The sequence below is a fragment of the Microchirus variegatus genome, assembly GCF_963457635.1.
Source record: "Microchirus variegatus genome assembly, chromosome: 5".
NCBI classification, from domain to species: domain Eukaryota; kingdom Metazoa; phylum Chordata; class Actinopteri; order Pleuronectiformes; family Soleidae; genus Microchirus; species Microchirus variegatus.
The window spans coordinates 17,534,748-17,555,313 of NC_139806.1; the positions used below are offsets into that span (position 1 = coordinate 17,534,748).

At 40.5% G+C, this 20,566-nt stretch overlaps 1 protein-coding gene across 1 annotated transcript in view; it reads right to left on the bottom strand.

Moving 5' to 3' along the window:
- Window positions 1-327: 327 nt before the first annotated feature.
- The window catches only part of bcl2b (BCL2 apoptosis regulator b), a 29,442-nt gene continuing 9,203 nt past the window's right edge, over window positions 328-20,566 (bottom strand). Inside the window, exon 2 of the mRNA XM_083890221.1 lies at window positions 328-1,468. Coding sequence (XP_083746347.1) covers window positions 1,331-1,468 — 138 coding nt within the window. The 3' untranslated portion in view covers window positions 328-1,330. The remainder of the gene's footprint in view (window positions 1,469-20,566) is intronic.

The following is a 20,566-nucleotide window of genomic DNA, read 5'->3' on the forward strand; positions in this document are numbered from 1 at the left end:
CTCTGTTTGTGCCAACGACGACAGAGCGGATTTCTAACACGACAGAGTCACTGTGTGGCCTCGGCAGCTGGAGGAGCCACGTGTTGACCGGTCACCTCTGAGTTGAAGAGTACAAACGCTGCAACAGGGATAGAAAATACAAAGTGGTGGCTTCGTGCTAACAGTGTGAGCCCTGTGGAGTTCTGAGGTGGAATAATGAAGCTTGTTTACACTTTGCTTGAGGAATGCACTCCAAAAATCCCATATTTTTTTTCCCGCTGCATGAGCCTTCACTCATAACAACCCCCCCCCCCCCCCCAAAAAAAAAAGACAGTTTTTTGACTTTGACTTCACTGTTTTGTGCTGAGCTCATCGTTCCTTGCAGTATATTCATTTGAATATGTCATTTCTCAGCAACAGCAGGCTTCCCTGGTATGTTTTTCACTCGGGGAAAAAAAAGAAGAAGGATTTAGTGTGTTGCAAGAATAAAAATTAACATAAAAAAAAAAAACAAGGAGCTTTTAAAAACTTGGGAGAAGCAGCTGAGCTCAGTCTGTCTCCGGCCCGTCTTCGATTAGACACCAGGGAAAGTAGTGAACGGTGATCACCGGAGCTGTCCGAGGCGTGAAAAGCAGCAGACGCACACCAGGCTGCTTCCGTCAGGATGTGTCCATTATACATTCTGAGCAGCTGTTCTGTGGAGGAAGTCCTTTGGAGGACGGCTGTGTGGAGGCGGCGTGAGGGGGGTGGACCTGAGTCCACAGTTCAAACAGGGTTTTTCAACCAAACTTGCAGGGGTGCGGGTCTGCGGCTGTTTTCTCTCCAGCATAATCATCATCATCATCATCATCATTGTCCCGACACCTCATCATCAAGGCCTTCAAACAGACAGCTCTGACACATGCAGCATCTACACTAACACTCGACGTTCATGCTATAACTACACAAGCAGGCAGAACGAAAAACAAAACAAAACAAAAGCAAAAAGAAAAAAAGAGAGAGATGCATACCAGTGATCCCTCCACTCTCAGCTTAGTGTGATTACATCTAAGCCGCCTCTCTTCAAGAATTCCTTTGCTCTGCATGGGCCGCGCGTCTGGTTCTTTCACTTGTTTTTGATTTGTGTCTGCTTTGACGTGAAGGGGCGAGGAAGAGGGGAGATTGTTTTTTTTTTTTTTTTTTTTGTTTTTTTTAAGAGAGAAGGCTTTGAAGGGAGCCAGGGGTTTGGGAAGAGTCTGAAGGTTCGTCTCTGAGGGGGTCAGGAGCGGCTGTAGAAGAAATAAAGAGAGGCACGAGGAAATAGAGCAGGATGTTGAGAAATAAAGTGGAGTTGACGGAGCCCAGGCCTCGTTCACTTCTGTGTCAGGTATGCTCCGATGGTGAGGCTCGCGGCCCCGAGTGCAGCCAGACCGAACACGGTCTTGATGGAGGGCCAGGAGCAACTGAACACCGACTCCCCCTTTCTGTCATACAGCTCCACAAAGGCATCCTGGGAAAACACACACACACACACACACACACACAGGGAGAGACAGTTGATTAATTGCGACTGTTGAAGAATTACTATGTGTTTACCTGTGTTTGTGTTGTTGCATCATTTGTTCTTTATCAGATGGGTGTTGTCTGCTAGAAGAAGACATGACGGCAGATAATGCAGGCGTGCTTGAAGACAAACACGACATCTGACAACACGGGGTGCGTACATTCAAATGTGGTCCGAATATGTCATTTCACAAATTGGAAAAACCCCACAGGGATTTTCTAAAATATCTGTGGACGGTAGTTCCAACAGGAGGAAGTAGACCCTTAGCCGTTGATACACATTTGGTATTTTAGTGAGTATTTACAGCTATGGATGTGCCAGACTGACTCAATATAGATGCAGTGCCATATGTTCATTATTATAAAGGAACATTGTCAGTTTTTTAATAGCTTCAGGTTAACCCTTAGCATTTTTCCATGACTATGTTGTACAGTGTATACAGAGGCTATAAGAATGTGCAATATGGAATGTCTTACATCCTTTTTTTCCCCAGCACAACCTATGCAATGTGTCGAAACGTCGTTTTTTTTTTTTCATTTTCACAAACACACCTGAGCAAAAAGTACTCAAAATGTTTAAAAATCAGATTGGATTTGTGAATTTGGAAATACGTCACAGTTCAAAATCCACTTGGCTCATTTTAAAGATTTAAAAAAAGAAAAGACGCTCTATTTTGTGGCTTCTGCATAATTATTGCTACTTTATATCACGACTAAAAATGCGATATTTACTGAATCATAACTTTGACACAACAACACGTAAGAAAGTTTTTTAAAGCCTGAATATGTGACCGAAACACACACCCACAGGATGTCCATATAAGGAGTTGTGTGTTATTCCCACGGCAATTTACCAAGGGTGCATCCGTGGCACAGGGTGATAAAATAGATTATTTCTGGCTTTGAAAACATAGAAAACTGTTCACTGAACACGTATTATTATAAATATTACTATTATTATGTATTACAGTTGAAGATATATCCTTTAGGGATAGCCATCCAAATTATGATTTCAAATGTCTACTTCGGTTGCCAATGCAGTTGTACAATACAAACTGGAGCTTTAAATATTCACAGACTTCAGTGTGAGCAGTTTTTAAAGGGACAGTTTTAGTTTTCTAGTTTTTTAGTTTGCACGATGTTGTGGTTTAGTTGCGTCTTTTTAAAAACTCAACTGCATCCACGTCAGTTTGTTTTGGAGGTGGCTGTGGGAGTCTGAAACATGAACACAGTGCAAACTCTGTGCTTGCATCAATCTTTGGAAAGACCCATTAAGATGTAAACAGTGTTACTACATTTAGGTTGGCAGCATATCCAACCATCCACTGTTAATTGTCTCTAACACTCTCCTACGCACAACCTCAGACGCAACACGCCCAGAAACACACAATAAACAAACAGGGGAATCACAAAGAGCCCATTGGAAACTGCATATCAACAATTTTTTTTCTTCCTTTTTTTTTTTTTTTGTTGCATGTGGACGTGCACCGCAACACTTGAGCATTAGCATTAATATATTAATGATACTCGTGTACGCTCTCTGCTGCTAACAAACTGAGAGCGTGGGCAAAGCACACAAGCCCTCAACACTGAATACCATGAATGTGTGTGTGTGTGTGTGTGTGTGTGTGTGTGTGTGTCTTATAATAGGAAATACAGACATCTGCTCACAAGAGGTGACAGCAGGAACAGCTGGACAGGAAGTCATGGCGCTAAGCCGCTAAACCGCACACACACACACACACATACACACACACACAGACACGATTATCCTAAAACTAAACTACTATAGTGCATTATTGCCAGTGTTTCCAAATGAATATGTAAGTGTCTAAAAAAAAATTTGACCTTTATTTGGAGACATGTTTAGCAATTCCCCTGAAATATAACTGTCCGTTCCCATAGGAATCTATCAACGTTTAATTTTAATATGTCTCCGCTGCAAGTAGGAAGTAAAATGTGAGTCTGCGTAATAAGAAAACTGTATCAATTTAGGTTAAGATGGAATATAAATGAAGTTGAAATAGTATAAACAGCCATTACACTGTGTAAAGACTTGCATAGCTTTGCAGTTATTGTGTTTTGCATGAAACTTGAGCTGAAATACACACATTTTATTCGACCTTGATCCAACAGGAACAAAACTGGGTCATTGGACTCCTTTCCAAAAGTTGTCATTAATATATAGCTTCCTATAATCAAACAAAAGCCCACACAGGACTAAAAAAGGCATATCCATTCTGAAGTTCAGCGTGGAGACAGAAGTATTTCCTGTTTCCCTCTCCTCCCTTCCCGTTCCTCTGGCATTCTTGAGGTTGGGGGGCAAGTCAGTGACACAGAGGATGAAGGATCAGCAGTTTCTTCCCAGTTTAGATCCTCTTTATGCAAAACACACAGCACTCTCAAATCAGCTGGAAATAGCTTGAACCAACTATAACAACTGTAGCTTGTGCAATACTAACATGCTAATGCAAGGAGGGTAAAATGACTCATTCTATAGTGTTATAGTAACTTATATAACTAGTAGCCCTAGGAGAGCGCAGACCTCCACCAGGGCAGATCAGCCCCCCACAAAATAGCGATAGAAATAGTGATATCGTCTATGGATCATGCCCAAAACTTAACCACTTGTTTCTGGACGACATACTATACTATGACGTTTTTGACCAATTTGACCATTTTTGAACGACATACTATACGAAGACTTTTTTGACCAGTTTTTGATGACATACTATACTATGACGATTTTTACCAATTTTGACCATTTTTTGACAACATACTATACTATGACATTTTTGACCACTTTTGGATGACATACTACACTATAATGTTTTTGACCAATTTAGACAATTTTTCATCGACATACTACACTATGATGTTTTTTACTAATTTCGACAATTTTTGACGAAATACTATACTATGACGTTTTTGACCATTTTTGGACGACATACTTTACTATGATGTTTTTGACAATTTTTGACCATCTTTGGACGACATACTATACTATGATGTTTTTGTCAATTTTTGACGACATACTATACTATGACCATTTTTGGACGACATACTATACTATGACGTTTTTGACCAATTTTGACCATTTTTGGACGACATACTATACTATGATGTTTTTGGCCATTTTTGGACGACATACTATACTATGACCATTTTTGGACGACATACTATACAATGACGTTTTTGACCATTTTTGGACGACATATTATAGTATGACGTTTTCGACCAATTCTGACCATTTTTGGACGACATACTATACTATGACGTTTTTGACCTTTTTGGACGACATACTATACTATGACGTTTTTGACCACTTTTGGATGACATACTACACTATAATGTTTTTGACCAATTCAGACAATTTTTCATCGACATACTACACTATGATGTTTTTTACTAATTTCGACAATTTTTGACGAAATACTATAGACGTTTTTGACCATTTTTGGACGACATACTATACTATGGCAATTTTTCACAAATTTCGACCATCTTTGGACGACATACTTTACATTGACGTTTTTGACCATTTTTGGACGACATACTATAGTATGACGTTTTCGACCAATTCTGACCATTTTTGGACGACATACTATACTATGACGTTTTTGACCATTTTTGGACGACATACTATAGTATGATGTTTTCGACCAATTCTGACCATTTTTGGACGACATACTATACAATGACGTTTTTGACCAATTCTGACCATTTTTGGACGACATACTATACTATGACGTTTTTGACCAATTCTGACCATTTTTGGACGACATACTATACTATGACGTTTTTGACCTTTTTGGACGACATACTATACTATGACGTTTTTGACCACTTTTGGATGACATACTACACTATAATGTTTTTGACCAATTCAGACAATTTTTCATCGACATACTACACTATGATGTTTTTTACTAATTTCGACAATTTTTGACGAAATACTATAGACGTTTTTGACCATTTTTGGACGACATACTATACTATGGCAATTTTTCACAAATTTCGACCATCTTTGGACGACATACTTTACATTGACGTTTTTGACCATTTTTGGACGACATACTATAGTATGACGTTTTCGACCAATTCTGACCATTTTTGGACGACATACTATACTATGACGTTTTTGACCATTTTTGGACGACATACTATAGTATGATGTTTTCGACCAATTCTGACCATTTTTGGACGACATACTATACAATGACGTTTTTGACCATTTTTGGACGACATACTATACTATGACGTTTTCGACCAATTCTGACCATTTTTGGACGACATACTATACTATGACGTTTTTGACCTTTTTGGACGACATACTATACTATGACATTTATGACCAATTTTGATAATTTTTGGACGACAAACTATACTATGATGTCTTTGACCATTTTTTAATAACATACTATACTATGACGTTGTTGACCATTTTTGGACGATTTACTATAGTCTGATGTTTTTGGCCAATTTTGACCATTTTTGGACAACATACTGTACTATGACGTTTTTGACCATATTTGGATGACATACGTATAGTATGATGTTTTTGACCAATTTTGACAAATTTTGGATGACATACTATACAATGGCATTTTTGGCCATTTTTGGACGAGATATATAATATGACCTTTTTGACCATTTTTGGACGACATACTATACAATGATGTTTTTGACCATTTTTGGACGCCATACTATACTATGACATTTTTTATCATATTTGGACGACATACTTTAATATGAGGTTTTTGACCAATTTTGACGATTTTTGGACGACATACTATACTATGACGTTTTTGATCATTTTTAGACAACGTACTATACTATGCATTTTTGATCATATTTGGACGACATACTATACTATGACGTTTGTGACCGTTTTTGTACAACTTACTATACTATGCATTTTTGATCATATTTGGACGACATACTATACTATGACGTTTTTGACAAATTTTGAAAAAAAATTTTTTTTTAAAAATGGTCACATTTTGGACGACATAGTGTAGTATGACATACTACATAGTATAGTATGACGTTTATGTCAAGTTTTGGACCAAATTTTTTTTTCAAAAAAATGGTCCGATTTTGGACGACATAGTACGTACGTCATACTACACTGTCGACCAAAATGTGATCATTTTTTGAACAAAAAGCTGTGGTCCAGAACTTGACAAAAACGTCATACTACACTATGTCGTCCAAAAGCTGACAATTTTTTTGAAAAACACTTTTTAGGTCCAAAAGAGACAAAAACATCATACTATACTTTGTCTAAATTTCGACATCTCCGTTAGTGGGAGGCAGAATGACATATTAGATCAGAACACTCGATGCGGGATTCGAACCAGGGCCACATATGCTTCAACACATGTGGCAAGTCGGGTGCGCTACCATCTGAGCCAAAGACAAAGTTGAATAGAACAGTTTTTTTTGGTAACATTTATTGAGTCAAATATTTGACAAAAACGACATACTATACAATGTCGTCCAAAATCTGAATTTTTTTTTGAAAAACACTTTTTTGGTCCAAAACTTGCCAAATACATCATACCATACTATGTCTTAATTTCTACATCTCCGTTAATGGGAGGCAGAGAGGGGGAGAATGACATACCGGATCAGAACACCCGACGCGGGATTCGAACCATAGCCACATGCAGAGGGGACCAAAGGTTCAACACATGGGGCAGGTCGGGTGCTCTACCATCTGAGCCAAAGAGGAAGTTGAATAGAACTGCTTTTTTAGTAAGATTTATTGAGTCGAATATTTGACAAAGACGACATACTATACTATGTCGTCCAAAATCTGACAATTATTTTGAAAAACACTTTTTAGGTCCAAAACTTGACAAAAACGTCATACTATACTATTTAGTACGTATTACTACACTATGTCGTCCACAATGTGACCATTTTTTGAAGAAAAATTTTGGTCCAAAATTTGACAAGAACAACATACTATACTATGTTGTCCAAAATCTGACCATTTTTTTGAAAAACACTTTTTAGGTCCAAAACTTGACAAAACGTCATACTATACTATGTAGTACGTATAACTACACTATGTCGTCCACAATGTGACAATTTTTTGAAAAAAAAATTTGGTCCAAAATTTGACAAAAACGACATACTATACTATGTCGTCCAAAATCAGAAATTTTTTTTGAATAACATTTTTTTTGGTCCAAAACTTGACAAAAACGTCATACTATACTATGTAGTACGTCATACTACACTATGTCATCCAAAATGTGACCATTTTTGGAAAAAAAAATTTGGTCCAAAATTTGACAGAAGCGACATACTATACTATGTGGTCCAAAATCTGACAATTTTTTTGAAAAACATTTTTAAGGTCCAATACCTGACAAAAACGTCATACTATACTATGTAGTACGTATTACTACACTATGTCGTCCACAATGTGACCATTTTTTGAACAAAAATTTTGGTCCAAAATTTGACAAAAACGACATACTATACTATGTCGTCCAAAATCTGACAATATTTTTGAAAAACTTTTTTTTGGTCCAAAACTTGACAAAAACGTCATACTATACTATGTAGTACGTCATACTACACAATGTCGTCCAAAATCTGACAATTTTTTTGAAAAACATTTTTTTGGTCCAAATGAGACAAAAAAGTCATATTATACTTTGTCTAAATTTCTACATCTCCGTTAATGGGAGGCAGAGAGGGGGAGAATGACATACTGGATCGGCCACTCGACACGGGATTCGAACCAGGGCCACATGCAGAGTGGACAAAAGCTTCAACACATGTGGCAAGTTGGGTGCTCTAGCACCTGAGCCAAAGACAAAGTTGAATAGAATTGTTTTTTTAGTAACATTTATTGAGTCAAATATTTGACAAAAACGACATACTAAACTATGTCGTCCAAAAACTGACAATTTTTTTGGTCCAAAGCATCATACTATACTATTTCTAAATCTCCGTTAATGTGACGTTTATGATGTTTTTGACCATTTTTGATTACAAACTATACAATGACATTTTGACCATTTTTGGACAACATACTATACTATGATGTTTTTGACCAGTTTTGGACGACATACTATACTATTAAGTTTTTGACAACTTTTGACCATTTTTGGACGACATACTATACTATGACTTTTTTTGTCAAATTTTGGACGACAAACCAATGTGAACTAAAGCTAAGTAATACATAATGATGATTACCAATATATTATTAAACAGTTAATTAATATAATGCACTAACTAACGTTAATTAAGGGATCCTTATTGTAAAGTGTAACCAAAATAGGTAAAACCCAAATGAGGGTCGCGGGGGGCACTGGTGTCGAACTCAGCTGGCATAGGGTGAAAGGCAGGGTACATCCTGGGCGGGTCTATCACAGGGCCACATAGAGACAAACCATTCACTCTCACACCTACGGTCAATTTAGACTGTCTAATTTGCTGCATCCCCAAAATGTTTTTGGACTGTAGGAGGAAACTGGAGAACCCGGAGAAAACCCACACACACACGGGGAGAACACGCAAACTCCAAAACTCCATACAGAAAGGACGTTGTTCCGACTGAGTCGCAGACCTGGGTCTTCTTGCTGCAAAGGCAAGAGTGCTCCAAAGAGTTCTCCAAACACTCTTTAAATCCATAGAAATCCATATTCATATTCAAGGTCCGGACCTCTTTGTTTTGGCTGCCTTTTAATGACGTAGTCCACTCTATCCATTCCTGCTATAACTTGTGAGGCAAAAACAATAAAGTCATGGTTCACAACTATTCAGCGCTGCCATAAAACCCGCAGAACAACAGTTCCCAGGATCCCACACATCTTCCCAGTGACATCAAACTCTGCCTTTTGTTACTGTTTTGATAGAGAATAGCAGCAGTAAGTACATATGTTGCAGGTTTTCACATTGTAAAGGGTATAGAACAATGATGGTGCTATATGGCGTGTAATCACAGAAGACCTAAATCTTGAGAGGGACGTGAATTTGACTACCAGCGTGATCATCCATGGGATATATCAAGTCAGTACAATCAGTTGCCCTTAGAACTAAGGAAGTCTGTAAAAATATGCCCAACAGTTTGTGAGATACAGTATTTTACTCTGGACTGACTGACAGACCAACACTGCCATCTCTGAACTCGAAACATGCCCTGTCTCTCTCACTGAAGGCTTGGTTACCCCCCACTTGTGCCCCCCAGGGTTCAGGTACTAATTATAGAATGAGCTCTTCAGTTAGACCTCCAGCAGAGCTGAATGACTTGGTTGGCAAAACCACTGCTCTTATTGTACTTCTTCAACTAGTTCTGGAAATCTATTGAGGGAGGAGCACCAAACAGCCACTAAAGGTCCAGCAGCACAGACTGTGCATATCTGACCACTATCAAGGCTAGAAATAAAAAATGACAACCTCATGATGTGTGTCCTTGATATGTCCCAGACAGTCAGCATAGATTATCATCTATTTAAGTCTGAAACAAAAGCGAGCCAATTACAGTAAGAGGTTCGTAACAGCGGTGATGGATGTTTAAAGAATCCCACAAGGACAGGGATGGTAATAACTCCAGAGTGAGTCAGGGGAGAGAGCAGAGACAGAGGAGGGGAGTAGGGGGTGTCAGGTGGATATCATGAGACTGAGGCATGCTCCACTTCACTGGAACTTTTTTCACTCACACGTTAGCGAGCAGCACTGCCACACAACCATGTGAGCGGTGTGAAAAACAAACCTCGGCGCTCTCTATTTTCTCCTCTCTCTTCCCTCTCTCCCTCCGCCTGCGTTGACCGCCATTGCGAGAAAAACCCTAGCCTTTGAAGAAAGTCACAATAACAATAAGCAGCTGGCAAAGGAGGACACAGAAGGGTAGCCGGGACAGTAGAGGACAAAACATCTGCATTCATCACATCAACAAAAGACTATAATCCTCAAAAAACTCATCTTTGCCCTGCAGCAAACCATCTGCCACAAGCAGCAGGTGTGCATCTGGGAAATAAAGTCCTGGCTGCAACTCACTACAGTATTCAGTTTTTTGGATCAATGGCTTTTAAAAGGTCACAGCTGCCCCACAGAAGCCATGAATCCAGAGGGGAAAATGCCACGCCAGGTTTACACACTCCCTTCCTCTCGTTTTTACTGCAAACAATGAATCCCTGGGAGAGACACATACAGAGTAAAGGAGTCAGACTGAACAGTAAAGACTTGAGAGGATCTCATACTCAGCCACGCTGGGGTGGCAACTCGCTGCCTGAGTGTCATTGTTACCCAGGCTGGAAACTTCACACATGATTTGCTTTTCCCACCAGCAGGAAAGAGCTTGTCATCGACCTCTGATTTGTTTTTCCGCATGATTTCGACCTCCAGGTTTTGCTCACGAGCATAAAGAATGTCAGTGTTGTCTTTGTAGGATGGCCTTTCGCTGTCTTAAGGGCAACAGGAAATAAGCCTACCAAAGATTTGCCAACTCCTTTGGGTATCCCCTGGCTTGTGTGGAGGATAATGAGTCATCTTGTGCACTCAGCTGTACCTCCGTTAAAACCCCAAGCAAGTGCCTCTGCCAAAACAGAAAAATGATTAGGCAGTGATCTCTGTTTTGGGACGTTTGTGTGGGTAATTGCGGGCAGGCTGAGACCGAGAGAAAGGAATGAGGGTTAAAGTTCAACTTGTAATTAAAGTGCCTGCTGTGGCTTTGCTGCTATATCCACTTGTGAAGCGAGTTTCTCCCCACGCTCTGTTTATTTCCTAAGCATTCATATAGTAACACACTTACAATATTGCATACGCTGCTGCTCTTTGATTTTCTAATGAGCTTCTCGCAGACTTCGCCGCAGCTAATTAAAGTCAAACAAAACTCCCATTTCAGGAGCCACGGGGAAGTAATGTGAGAGAAACACAAGAAAGGCATGGATGTCCTGTACTGTAATTTATCTGTTTTGATCAAAAATATAGGCTGCATTTATACATATATATCTATCCCATTATTACTTTATTTATACATACACACACACACGGGGGAAAAACACAGCAGCCCTCTCGTCTGGCAGCAAGGTCAGGTTCGATCAAATGTCTCTGGAGTGAGACTGTCATCCATCGACTGGACTGGCAAAGACGAGATGACGGGCGAGTTTGTTGCAATAGTCATTACCCGGTGAGTCCCTGCTGTGTCAGCATCAGCAAACAGCTCGGAGCTGGGGACACCGAGCGCTTCACAAATCACTTTACTGTGACAATAGTGCAACACCTGGAAACAGCACGGCAGCTGGTTAACGGGAAGCCGCTCAAAAATCTTCTGTAAAATAAGAAAACCATCACCTATCATTTTTGCATAAACAACACTGTGGATGCTCATTCGTTTTCTGAGTTATGTGAGAGAAGTGATAACATATACCACCCTCATGCTGTTGTAGAAACAAGTCGGCACAAGATGGTGGCCTCCATACAGCAAGGGCCTTGCTCAAAGTACATACAAATGGTTTAGGCTAACATTTCTCCTTCATTTTAAAGACATTAAAGGTGGTCTATTCAATTTCTGCCAGTCAATCCTCTTCAATGTTCTCAGGCAGAGCTTCTATGAGGTTATTGTTCCCAGTTAAGCAGCACACAACCCACCACATTTTTAACTACACTAACCACTATCTACAAAGCCAATTTGTGACTTCTCAAAATCACATTTTTGTTGAAAGAGAAAAGGTTTTAAACCCCGGGAAGTTGTTTCTGACAAACAGACATTAAGAATTTAGGAACCTCATTCTCAGATGTAAAAACAGTGTATAAATATTTTTACAATGTTCTCTAAATTCCCAATAAAAACTAATTCAGTGTTAAAAAGCAATAAATGCTGTACATTTACAGTCTGAAACACAGTGGCATCAGGATAAATCATATTATTAGCGTATTAAGCACAAAGAGCATTTAACCTCTCAGGTGGCCGACAGATACACATCCTTTAAAAGGCCTTTCAAGCGTTATAACTATCTCCATAAAGGAAATAACAGCCTTTTAAATGTAATATCAGCTTGTGTGGAAAAAAAAAACATATCAAAAGAGGATTCTAGACAACATGGGAAACTGTTTTAAACCTCCTCATCTAGAATTTAATTAATGTTTCACACTCGCATATTTAAGTTCAACAGTCTTTACGCTCGAGTTCATTACCCTGAACTCCGGCATAAAAAAGGCAAAAACTATTTTTTGACGCTGGATACAACCCTAAAGGCTCATAAATATTCAAATTTGCATCAGCAGCAGCGTTTGTGTGTTTACAAAACAGTGCTTTCTCCCATGGGAGTAGGCCCGCTCCACTGGAACATGAAACGCCATCGCCACTAAATCACCCACACTCCTGTGTAGTTTTTTTTTTTTTTATTATTGTCGCCATTATTTATTGTCTGAACTGCCATATAAAGGAAGGACTGTAACTTTACACATGAGACTTTGGTTTCTTAGGAGATGAATAATGCTTCAGTGAACTTTTTTTTTTTTTTCGTTTTTTCCATCCCATCGAGGAGGCGGCGGGAGGAGAAACATTGAAGTTAAACCAGGCAAATTGTGCAGAAGCATCGACTGTAGGTTTCTGAGGTTTTCGGGAAGAACAGACAGATTAAGAAGTGACAAACATTGCTCATCTCTTCCCGTAACCGTGACTGAACAACTGTATCATCACTGCAGGCCATTTATTCTCGTCGAGCCTGTTGCTTTTTTATTGGGAAATCTTTGTTCCAACATAAAATGACTGGGTGACCTTGCAGGTTCAGAGGAGTGAGTGTCAGTGGATGGATGCAGTGAGAGTTTCCTCCTCAGTCACCTTCTCTCCTTCTGCTCTCCTGGTTTATTGGCACGTCAGAGTATCATTTACAATCAGTCGCTTGTGCATTCAGAGCGATGAGACATCAAAGCAAAGGGAAAGCCAGGGAGAGCGTTCTTTTCTCTCACATTAAATCAGACAGCCTCTGCAGCTCAGACAATACGTTTCTTTTATTCTTTAAAACGATCCGTTCCCATGATTCTGGCCTTGAAACCTATTTTAACCGCAACAATTAATCCTTAACCCTTTACATATGATGAAACTTGCCACAATGGCTCACTGAAATAGATACAATGCAGCTAAAAGGGGATGTTTGGCGCGTCTGAGGATGTCTACACCAAGCCCATCCGGGGAGGAAGTGACAGAGTTAAGTCAGGCAGAAGTGCAGCTGCCGCGCTGCTGCAAATATCAAGAGACGGCTTCATCTCAGCTTCTGGTTCAGTGCTGCCCAGTTTAATAAAACAACTCTCATTTCAGCTGCACGGCCTCTGTAAAGGCCATTTATGATGCACAAGTACAGAGAACGGAAAAGGGCCGGTGAGTCACGACGCACAAACACACGTGTGGAGTGTGTTTGGAGTGCATTAAACCTGGCAAGAGCGGCTTTCAAGACAAGAACGGATGTCTGCCACGTTAGTGTCTAATAAATCTGTGTTCTCTCCAAGGAAGTCACACGTTACGCATCAGCAGCTCCAGTGACGTGTTTGTGGCTTTAGAAATCCATGGACACCATGTGGAAGCCAGTGAGCTGTGGTACTTTTTTTTGTGTGTGTGTGTGTGTGTGTGTGTGTGTGAAACTCTCATCCTTTTGTACAAATTTTGCTCTCAGGCATGCAAGGGCACTTCTATAAAGAGCCAGTTGGTACTGGAATGCAGCATCTATGGCATTTAAAACATGCAGACGCACTCACTGGACAGAAGGACAAGGTTGTATTTCCCATCCAGTCTATGCTTTAGGTTAATTATTAGGCGACATTTTTTACTCCTTTTATCAGCGTTAGATTGCTTTGTACAGGAAGTAAAACACCCTTTATTTTTGGCAAAACAAGGGAGCACAAGAGGCTGTTCAGATAAAAAACACTGATAGAGACCGTGGGAATCAGCGGATTCCCAAGTGGCCTGTTGCTTCTCTTGTGACAGACGAGATTCACTTCCTGTGAAAGGGGCAGCAGCACGCTGCTTCGGCACGCTGAAGTCAGATCCACTGAAGCCTAGAGACCACACAACAACCAAATTTTGAGTAGCCAAGCTGAAAACAAGCATAACAATATGAGTTAAAAATAAATATTTCACATGGAGTAATGGCTTGTGTGGGAACCATAGACCATATACAAATAGTGGATATTGTCCCAGCAGGGTGACCCTGCTAGTTTTAAAAATAAATGTACTTGAATGTCTATGAAGTCTAATATCTTCTTATTGGTTGGAGGCCATGTCTGTGGATTTCCAGTTAAAAAAGCTCAACATTGTGCTACTCAAATAGCTCACGTCACTTCAAAACGGGAGTTCAGATTCTTATGTGTGACATCACAACCTGTTGCCATGTCGGGAACACCAGCTGCAGCAAACACAGTGTGAAGCGCATGTGGTGGCTAATTGTCCCGATCGAGCCCCAAACATGGTGCTAGTAATGGTGCTTTCTTGTAATGATGCATTGCGCCGACTGTGGTTTTGTGTGCTTTGCATCTGAGCGTTTCTTTCTTTTGAGCAATGATGTAACAAAGTTACACAATCCTTTTCACTCAACAGTGATAGGTCAGGTCTTTGTGAAAGACCTCAACAGTTCAGTAAAGTGTGAAGTCACTTCCTGTGCAGATACGGAGGGGGGGATGACATCACTGTCTAAGCTGAGACTATGGCTTCTCTGTGGTAGCGAAGGCCAAGTATGGCTAAATCACAGACTCTGTGTGGGTAACTAGGGAAAGAGTACAAGCAAGCCAAACATGTAGTCACACTAATGCCATGGAGAAAGGGTGGGGGAGGAGAGGTGGAAAGCTACAGTTGGTTAGACACTGTAACCAAGAGATTTGTATTTGTTTTGAACCATTAGCCGACTCCTAAATCTTAGCCCCGAGTCAAAGCATAAAACCAAACTGTAACAAAAGGGAAGGTTTTATTTTCACTAAAAGCGGCAATGTTGTGATTTTGCCTTTGATGGAAGCCCAATTCGCCTCCGTAATTTAGGAAGCATTGGCAAACAAGTCGAGTGTAATATCATCCGATAGAGAATTAAGCATGTCAGCGGAGGAGAACATATTAGGACATCAAAGCTAGTCAGCCAACGCCTCCTGCAGTCTCCTCTTTCATAGACATCTTGAATAAAGTCAGCTGTTAAATGAAAGCTTGTCAGTTTTGGCAGGAGGGCACTGGAGCGGTTTGCACGGAGGCCAGGTTTCAGATTAAGCTCCCGTCTCCATGTATGCATGTAAATGAAAGAGGCCGCGTTGTGCGACGGGACGTGCTGCGAGCACCGCGGAGCATGCGGCGAAACACTGAGGATCTCAGATGTCCGATAATGTCCGAGGAAACAATCATCTGTGTGCGGTGCAGCTCCGTCAGGAGCAAACAAGAGGAGCTGGAGTGAACGGAAAAACGTTTTCCCACAAAGTCTCAGTGACAGCATCTCCTGCCAGTGTTGAAAATGCATTTATTCATATTCTGTTATTTATTCAACACTGTTGACATTTTGGGAGAAAAACTGTGCTTTTTTTTTTACTGTAACACTTTTTCCTGAAAGCTGTAAGTAATTTTCAGTTACAGTTTGCACTCTTCTTTTAGAAACGTAGGTACATAAACAAGTAAACCCACAGGGCAATATTTTACAAATAACAGAGCAAAGAGTGCGAGAGAGTACAGTTCAAAATGTGCCATGTGCTTCCATGTACTCCTATTAATAATATCATGATGACCTCTTAATTTATGTTATGCCCTTAGGAGGCTGATACTGATACACAGGATGGAAGCTAATGTACTGCAAGACTAAATTATAGGACTTCTGGATTTGAATTAAGGATGTTTACTTTGTCAGAGACCACTTTAAAGGTGTTGTACCTGTACTATTTGTTCAGTCAAAGAAAAATTCCATCACATTTGCATCTGGTGATTAAAAACTAAAGTATGTGGTGTGTGTGCAGACAAAAGCCAAAGTCAGTTTTTGGAAGGTAAGCACAGCTTCCCCACAGACTGAAAATTGTGAAATGCGTGACAAAACATCTCCGTGCTGCATCGTGCATGAGGTCATTTATCAACAAGGGGAAGGGAAGGATATAATTATTCCTAACACAACTTCAGAGTGAAAAATCTAATGCTGAATGTCCACACAGCCCATATCATCTCTGTTTTCAACATAGGCGTTCTCCACGGAGAACCACCCCCCCCACACCCCCTCTTCCCTCTTGTTCTTCTTTTCTCAGACTGGGAATACTGGAGGAAAAGTTCAATGACCTCTCTCAGGCAACCAGCTGATTTTCATCCAGGACGGGGGAGAGGAATGTGAGGAATGCATTGATGTGTGGAGACAAACAACTGCACTGTGCGTACCCAAGAGGCCTGATATGAGAAGGAATGAACTTTGAGATAATCGAGTCGACGGCAAGGAGCACCTCTAAGACTCACACTTTATGTCACAAAATAACAAAAACTCAATAAATGAGAGTAATTAAAGCCTAATAAAGCAGCTAAGAGCTGGGGAGGACAGTCGTTTATAGCCCCCTGTGCTTAAAAAGTGACCTTGGAAAAAAACTACGTGGATCAGTATACTTTAAAAACGGGGATTGTTTGAAATATCGCTGCAGGTTGGCTCAGTCGAAGCTGTGTGACCTTCCCATTCTGTACACACCACGAGAGGAGAACAAGCACAGCCTCCACGGCGAATGATAATCAGGTGCCTATTGTGACATTGACGCTCTGGTGAGAAAATGTGCGGAAAGCTAATGAGACTCATGATAGAGTTCTTTTTAGGGGGGCACTGTCTCTTTAGGATAATCCATGGAAAATGTTGTTAGGTGCCTTTAATGACTGTTTCCATGTAAGAAGCCTTGACGCTGGCGTGCACCAAGAATGAGAAAACATGAATGACGTCAAACGGAGACGCTTGTGCATGAAGGGAAAACACTGGAAACCGTGTTGAAAGTGTTATTTTTTTTACTTTGTGCTATTTAGATTTAGTGCCTGCGTAAACATTCCTGTGCTTTCTCGTCAGGAGCTGGATCAGCTGAGCATCAGATGCTTGTTTAGTCAGATGACTTTAACAGGAGACTGTGCAGTGAGCTAATCCAAAACACACAAAACAGAAACTCTCACAGCAGGAACTCCAGTGAAAGCAAAACCGTTTTATCAGTTCGTTTCTTGTTTTGATCCGTCAACCCCGGTGGCCTCGTCAGACTTTGCCAACAATAATCACATTTTTCCATCCATAAACATACTGGCTGCAGTACATGTGACGGTCAGAGTCACCGGACTGTCTGTTTATGAGCCTCCTCTCCCTGCTCGCCCTTCCATCTCTCCTCCTCCTCCTCCTCCATAACCCTGTTAGCTTCACCTTGTGATCAAAGACACCTTGTGAAGTCTGGCTATTTCATCCAGTAAATATTCTTCAAACCCATAGCCTCCCTGGAGTGGAGGAATGTGGACTCGTATTAATTCAAACAGGGGGAAATATTGAAGGTCAAGGAGCCTAGGTGACACTGATAGACTGGGTGCTATCAGAATATAGAGTTTGCTCAGACGGCTGATAATGTGGCACACTGGTAATCAAATGTCCCTTCTTTCTTTTTTTTCTTTTACAATGGCTTAATGAGATTCTGTTCATTAAAGGGAGAGAATATACTTTCTCGCGCTCGTTCTTGTTTAACGCGTTTCTTCTTCTTTTTCGAAACCACAAGTGGTCATAAAATGTAAAAGATAAATGAAGCGTTTTATAGGTCATTTTTACAGAGATGATTGAACTACTGGTGGTTAGATCTGCAGACATGAGCCTCGTCTAGACATGTCACAGAGCTAACACCTCTATAAAGCAAAGACGGCGCCTGACATCACTGAATCAAGGAATCTTTAAAAATAAATAAAGAAGAAGAAGAAGAAAAAACTGGAACACAAACAGACATAAATCACTGTGTTGTCAAAAAAATACAAAAAAAAAAAAAGCTAAAGAAAATACCTAAGAAGAAAAGGACTCACTGTCACTTTTCATGTTTTCAATCCGTCCCACTTTCTTTGAAGTATCATGTCATTATTTGAGTTGCAATAACAGCCCAGCAACCAATTAAAAGGCAGCCTTCCACGGCAGACTCAGAGCAATTGATGTAATATAACACTGTCATAGTCCTGGTTATGTTTTTGCCAGAATATTCCTGTCTGAAGTAGGTCTGTAGGCCGAGGTGGTCTCCAGAGGCAACAGCAGTGTCTGACTGTGACAACAACAAAATGTCCTCACCACTGCAGCATGCTGACTACACTCAGGAAACATCAACACTGCTGCAATTTAATTTGAAAACACTGTTTAAAGATAAAAATAAATAAATTTAAAAAAACGACCTGTGTCCAGATACTACCACACCTGAAAAAGTATATCACAAGACTATTCAGGTACACTGAGCATGTTTGTGCCAGATTCTTTCTTCTGCTCGATTCAATTCAGAAAGAACCACTGAGAAGACACGGTAATGGACAAATAACGGGGTCAAACTAAAACAGAAAGTAAGCTTTTTCACAAAGCTTTCCTTTCCGCAGCTGGCATGCAAGCAGTAGCTGATAAAACCCACTCGGGGGGAGTGAATGCAGATAATTGTGTTTTCGAAATCAAACGTATTCGCATTAAAAAAAATGTGAGCCAGTGGCGTTTTTCAAACTTTTCCATTTTCAGTACTAGAAAAATGGAGACGAAAAGACGAATTCTGTGGCTGGCAGGTGGATCCACAGCGGAATGATGTGTTTTTAAATGCAGGAGTATGTCAATGTGGCCTCAAGCTCCCCTGAAATACATTAAGACATAAGAAAAAAAACAAATTATTTGGACCAGACCACCCCGCCACAAACTTAACTGTGCATGGAAACATACGGAGTGACATTCTTTTTATCTCAGTTTACAGACTTTAAGGACGAGCTGCTTTCTCTGCACCTGCAACAGGTGAACGCCATCAGCTCAAAACACAGGAATGTCTCTTAAGAGTCTTTAGGGCGGTTCACTTTTTACCTCGGCATGAATTTCAATAAATCACCCGTCTATTTCAGCTGCCATTTCCAGCCACTGCAGTTCACTGTGTTAATTGAGTCTTTGCTCAGAGATACCAACACAAACCATCGGAAACACTCAATCAATACAACATAGTCAAAGTGAAATGGGAGCGTTGGCTGACCTCACTCAGTGTCCACTGAAATAGATCGCATTTCCTGTGGGCTATTTCGCTCCTCTACCAAATATCACATCGGGGAGGGGGGTGTGCAGAATTATTTACCCCAGACCTCCATGGACGAGGCAGAGCAATCTATTTACCATTATCTGGCTGTTGTCATTTTTTTTTTTTTGGGGAGGGCATGTACTCAGCATTTAAGAGAGGAGGCAATAATGGCTTGCTGTTTGTTAATGGCCAGTGCTGTGGCTAGTTGCACCGGGAAATCCCAATGGAGATAGTAGTGGTGTGTGTCTCTCTGTGTGTGTGTGTGTATATGCATGTAGTGTGTATGAGCACCACTAACAGGAAGCAAGGCACCCCGGGGCCATCTGCTCACTGCCATGGCTCACATGTCACCCTGTGACAACACAGCATTATTGATTCACACCATCACATCCACTTCTGTGTCTGCACACTGTGTGTGTGTGTGTGTGTGTGTGTGTGTACACAGCCATTTTGTGAACAGCAAATAATTGATTAGCACCAGGACATCCGCTTTTGTGTTTGCCAGTGTGTGTGTGTGTGTGTGTGTGTGCGCGCGTGTGTGTACATGTATAATGCCTAAAAGGATCAGTTCACCAAAATAACTAACTTGATTGAATAACTACGTAATATAGTTGTAATCGAGAATAAACACAGGTTGCTGTTTTTCGGTCTTTCACCCTCACGTGGATATGTTCAGCTGCATCAAACAACGTAAAGTCTAAAAACCCACTATATGTCACCTAATCTGCTCCAAACAGAAGAAAAAGGTAAAAAAAAAGTCAGGTGACCAAAAAGCACAGGAGAGAATAGACCTTTTTTTGGATGTCAGGATCATGGGTTCATATAAATGCTAATG